This window comes from Sinocyclocheilus anshuiensis, unplaced genomic scaffold (assembly GCF_001515605.1).
Source record: "Sinocyclocheilus anshuiensis isolate Anshui unplaced genomic scaffold, SAMN03320099.WGS_v1.1 scaffold4042, whole genome shotgun sequence".
Classification (NCBI taxonomy): Eukaryota; Metazoa; Chordata; class Actinopteri; order Cypriniformes; family Cyprinidae; genus Sinocyclocheilus; species Sinocyclocheilus anshuiensis.
The window spans coordinates 86,083-92,008 of record NW_015553043.1 but is presented as its reverse complement, the minus strand read 5'-3'; the positions used below and the strand labels follow the sequence as shown (position 1 = coordinate 92,008).

At 39.0% G+C, this 5,926-nt stretch overlaps 1 protein-coding gene across 1 annotated transcript in view; it reads left to right on the top strand.

Annotated features, from left to right (window-relative positions):
- The first annotated feature begins 1,385 nt into the window (after positions 1-1,385).
- Positions 1,386-5,926, top strand: part of LOC107668182 (heparan-sulfate 6-O-sulfotransferase 1-A-like) — a 54,425-nt gene continuing 49,884 nt past the window's right edge. Inside the window, exon 1 of the mRNA XM_016459976.1 lies at positions 1,386-2,165. Within this exon, the coding sequence (XP_016315462.1) occupies positions 1,645-2,165 (521 nt within the window). The 5' untranslated portion in view covers positions 1,386-1,644. The remainder of the gene's footprint in view (positions 2,166-5,926) is intronic.

Genomic DNA, 5,926 nt, shown 5'->3' with positions numbered 1-5,926 from the left:
GACTGCTCAATGACAAATGACCATTTTACCTTTTAAGGCAAGTTTATCTTTCACAGTGTATATTATCATACCATTTAATCTGTTACATAAATTCATTTTCCAGCCAGCACTATAAAACCGTTTGAGTGACTATAACCCGATCTCATGAAAGTGCATATAAATAGTAGGCCTACGCCAAATAAAAACGAAAACTTGTGGTATTCATACGCAAAAATGGACTTTGGCGTGTATATGCTACGCGATGGATAGGATTAGGGTTGTGGGTAGATGCGTATCATATGTACGCGAAAACTGCGTATCATATGCACGCCAACAAATGTTGTATCACATGCACTGGAAAACTGCGTATTATAGGCCTATGCACGCCAAACACGTGCGTAGCATGTACACGCCAAAATCCATTTTTGCGTATCAATACCACGAGTTTTTGTTTTTATTTGGCTTACTATTTATACGCATTTTTATGAGACCGGGCTCCATTTGTACCATTGTTGTACTATTTTATATGTCATAAGTATACATAGACTGTTTATTTACAATTTATTTTTCTATTTAACTTAACTATAACTATAAATATAAATATAAATTATATTAACTATAAATAAATTATATAATTTTATATATTATTATTAAATCAAAGTCTCATCAAGTTTATGCATTGTTAAACATTTTTATATTATTTGTTGGCGTGCATATGATACGCAGTTTTCGCGTACATATGATACGCATCTACCCATAACCCTAACCCTATCTATCGCGTAGCATATACACGCCAAAATCCATTTTTGCGTATCAATACCACGAGTTTTTGTTTTTATTTGGCTTACTATTTATACGCATTTTTATGAGACCGGGCTCCATTTGTACCATTGTTGTACTATTTTATATGTCATAAGTATACATAGACTGTTTATTTACAATTTATTTTTCTATTTAACTTAACTATAACTATAAATATAAATATAAATTATATTAACTATAAATAAATTATATAATTTTATATATTATTATTAAATCAAAGTCTCATCAAGTTTATGCATTGTTAAACATTTTTATATTGCTTTAAAATAATAAATTATTTTGTCAATGTTTTCAGTTTCTTTTTAGGTCATTAGTTACCAAAAACAAACGCACAAATCATTACAGTGAGTAGTGTGGAAGTTGTTTACTTTGCAATTAGTTTGAGGTGTTCATTTTATTTTATTTTGTACTGTCGATTATATCAGAATTTTTTTAAAGAAGGAACTGCCTGCTTTGCTTCCTGAACGCCGCTTAGAGAAATATCATAATGCAATAGGAGTCGCGGGCGTTCACTAGAAACTAAATATTGTGCCCGTTTGTGTTTGAGAGCGTGGAGCGCGCGTGTGTTGGGAAAGTGGGTGTCGCTGTGCACGCTGCTGGAGGAGCTTCACAGCGATGTGTCGCGGATTTTAAACACACTGTGACATACAGTGGTGGAAGGAGGGAGATCGCGCCGTACTGGATCGTATACTGCAACACTTCTTACTTATGCAATGAGTCCGACCGTTTTCATTCTGATCCAATGTATCTGACGATTCAGTTTCCACGCGCGATGCTCTGACTGCCGTGTGTTTGTTTATATGGAGACACCCTAAAAAACAGTCAACCGGGAAATGGTAACACATGAACCTCCTCACTGGAAGGAACATGGTTGAGAGGAGCAGTAAATTTCTGTTCATCGTTGTCGGCTCGGTTCTGTTCATGCTGATTTTGTATCAGTACGTGGCTCCGGGGATGATGAACTTCGGCTCTCCGCACGGGTACATGCTGGAAGACGATGCGGATCTCTTCCCGACTCCTGATCCACATTACGTGAAGAAATTCTATTTCCCCATCAGGGATCTGGAGAGGACTGTGGATTTTGAAATCAAAGGGGATGATGTGATCGTGTTCCTCCACATCCAGAAGACCGGTGGCACCACGTTCGGGAGGCACCTGGTCCAGAATGTCAGGCTGGAGGTTCCGTGCGACTGTAGACCGGGACAGAAGAAGTGTACCTGTTACCGACCCAACAGGAAAGAGACCTGGCTCTTCTCTCGGTTCTCCACCGGTTGGAGTTGTGGCTTACACGCGGATTGGACCGAACTGACCAACTGCGTACCGGGGGTTTTGAACAAAAAGGAGAACAGGATGAAAAACCAAAGGTGATGCTTGTACAGAATTGTTTTATCTTAAGTGTTGGTTGTGGCTCAAAACCCAGTGAGCTCTACCAAAATGTTCGGGGCATCATAGGCGTGTGCAGCCACAAAATACTATCTCTATACTAGGGATTTGAGACACAGCCCGTGTGTAGAAGAACTTTAGCGAGTAAATAATACCGCTTGCCCTCCCTCATCTGCGAAATACAAGACTATAGCTACTCTTTATATTGGGTTAACCTCTTTCTAAACCCCAGGTAAAGGCCAGTTTTAACCCTGGGTTAAGCAACCTTTCACACTTGTATAGAATGTTAGCACTGCTTTTAACCCTAGGTTAACCCTGAAATGGTCAGGGTTTTTGAAACAGGTCGCGCTATTTCCCCCCCTCAAACATATTATTGACGTCATACATATGCAAATAAGAGCGTTAACCCAAAGTTTGTACATGTACAGTGTGAGCTATCGGAAACTTGACCACTCAGTAGGGTAAAGTAATGTGAAAGATGAAACAAAATAACCCAGGATTAAGATTACTTGGGGTTAACAGTGACACGGTTAAAAACCTAATGATGTTGAGGTCAGTTGGATTTCCGTGGTTATATGAAACTGGATGGCAACCTTTCAAAAAATGAACATGGAAACCATAGTAGCTATATCAGTATTTTACTAAATGTAAAAATTCTGAAAAGAAACTTACTGTAGTTAACTTAATTCAAACAATGTAAGAAGCATCAAAATCTCTCTGATTTCGTTTTTAGTTCTATCTTGGCTCCTAGTTACCTAGTTATAATGTAATTCATTTTGGACAAAACTATGTTTACCATGTTAAAGTTTTGGAAGGTAAAGCTCTCATGGTGCCTATCCTACTATTTCAGGTGGAAACAGAACTTGCTGTGTTAGATGTTTGTGTCATTTTCGATTTCTGCATGTTTGTGTTTTTTCCAGTGATGGAGGTGGAAAATTACTGTGTTATAAAACAGCCCCTTGTAAACACTGTAGTGAGCACTGGCGGCCAGGATAGTGGTTACAGGACTCACCACATCAGGAAGCTCCATAGCAGTCATGTCAGGAATAACCAGCCACTGGTAGTTAGTGTCATCTTGTTGTGTTCTGTGTAAGAATTGTAAATTTGACTTAATTATCGTTCCCCAATCAAATGTGATGGTCTCACAAAAGCATATAGACCCAAGTGGGCATTGGAGTAGGTTACTGTTTGCATTATACGTTTAGTTTTGCAATGGCATGAAATCCATCTCAGAACCATGTACGTAGACTGTTTTAGTTTTGAATAGGATTTTGTAGATTAAATTATTTAAGCTCTGAAAAGTCAAATACATCAGATCAGATTTAGCAAATAATCACCAGCTGACTCCTCTTTCTGAAAGAACACAGTCTAGATCCAACATCCCCTCGAGTGTACAACATCCCTCGTATCACAGCGATGCTATTACTCTTTTTGCTTTTGGCAACCTTAGGAATGCAGCACTGATTATGGATGCACATTCCTCTCCTTGATTAATCTCTCCTGTGATAAAGGCAGACATACCACACCAGTGTTATTCTCCCCTAATTCATCACGCATGTGTACACGTTTTTTCTGTGAAATTAGCACAGGGTCAGCGGTAAAAGAGGTGAGAGGAATTTTGTCTCTTTGTATCTCTGCATTTTTAATATCTGCATTATTCTGATAATTAGATGGAAAATACTGTGCGTAGATAATTCGGATTTGATATACTGCTTTGTTGCACAGATCTAAGTGCTCTTTTTACATTAGCTACAGTGATTTCAAACTCAAAGGGCCAGTGTAGGGTGAATTGAAGCTTTGTTCATTGCAATTTCTTGAAGCTATAAAACTAAATTAAAAGGATATTTTTTAATCTGTAAAAAATGCTCAAAACTTGAATTTGGGTGCTTTAGGAAAATTAAAAGGCTGAATAAAAATGTAATTTTTATGTAATCAATGGCAATTGAGTCGTGATGGTGGTCACATAGTAGACTGAGAAAAGTGGCGCTGTTTATGACCCGTGAAATCTCTCGTGGAGATTTTGAGCGACTGAGGACTGCTGGGCTGTTTGTCTTGATGTGGTTGTGTTTTTAGATTTGTATTTTTAAACCAAAATATTAATGGGAACTATCATGTTTTATTCTCACATATGTGGCCTTCAAGTAAACATTTTTTTTTCCAGATTACACAATTGGTCATTGTAGATGTTTGTTCATAACAGTTCTGTTCCAGTAATGGAAGATTTCACAGGGATGTGCATTAATTTTAATGGTAATTTTGTGCTTTGTTATCGTTAGAAGATCAGCAAGTATGTGGAACTTCTTAATTTACATTTTTGTGAGAAATTCGTTAAAAAAAGAACAGTTCATAAGGGACATTTGTTTGTGAATCACACTTTGTTGATTGGTTGCATCTGCTATCATTTTACTTGCAGTCTGGATCCCTAATTAATGTAGGTGTTGTCATGATGTTGACAATTAAATTTAAAGTTTACTTGTCATATTTAGGAAGGCAGTGAAATGCCTTTTTTTAGTGGTAGACCGATACATCGCCAGGACTGCTATATATCGTATGATATTTGGCAATTGGCTGATCAGTATTTCTGTTTGGCGAATGTGTCAGTGCTGAATGCTTTTACTGCCTTTAAATTAAATAGTGTGATATCATATATATCGGCTTTATAACGACCATCAGCCACCCTGCTCTCTAAGATATCAGCATTGGCCATCAAAAATTTAATTCTAAATTTTAAATTTTCTAAAATATTCTGAGATGTGTACTTCAGCCTTAACCTCTTCATGCTACGTTTACACAAGTGCGTTTTTGTTTTAAAAAGCATAACCTTTGCCACGGTTCCGCCTGTTGTTTACACTACTCTGGTGTTTTCGACCCTCGTCTTCCTCGTTGCGTTTCAGTGTAAACGGACCAAAACGGAGACTTTTGAAAATGATGGCATGGCTGCCCACATTCGCTCTGCGCATCCTTGACGACCGTGTAAACAATAACATCATGCTCATTGTTGTACCTGTATGAATGGTCATATGACATGCATTTTTCGGTTGTGTAGTGTGGACGGAGAACGTTTCTGAAACGCAAGTGTAGACGAGGATCGTTTTCATCCCACTAGTGTAAACAGGGCTTCAGTTTTAACTGCTTGTGCAAGAGATTAGGAGCATGTTGGGCGGCCACAGCAAAGGGTTTAACACCTGTTGTCTGTCCAGTGAGTTTCAGTTCACGGAGGCCAACGCCATTCGCACCAACAGGCAGGAAGCCATCTGACAGCTCTGCCAATCTGCATGCTTGTTAGACGTGTTTAACAGGCTTGTTTACATTTAAATCTCTCTCGGCTCCTGAGACTATGGAAGCCTCGCTTGCACTCCTCTTCATGGCCATTAACATGGCGAAGGACAAGCTTTTAATTACACGTAGGTCTTATTTGAATTGTTGGGATTTCTAGAGTCACATTTTCCAAATCGCATTCTCGCCGTGCCGCTCCCCCAGGGACCTTGTGGACGTGAGAGCAATGGGGGCATTTTAATTGCTTAACGAGATGTGTATCATCACATTCTCATTGAGGCACCAGTTTCATACAGGAAGCCATCTGGCGAGTAGTGTGTTGCTCTCAGGCATGAAGCACAGGGGTTTCTGATAGACCAGTGAATGGTGACCAGAGGAGAGTGACGTCTTGTGTGGGTGTGAGGTATGAGAATGTTTCCCACAGCGAGTGCGTGTGCAATCAGCCACCAGCGGTTGTGTTTTACCC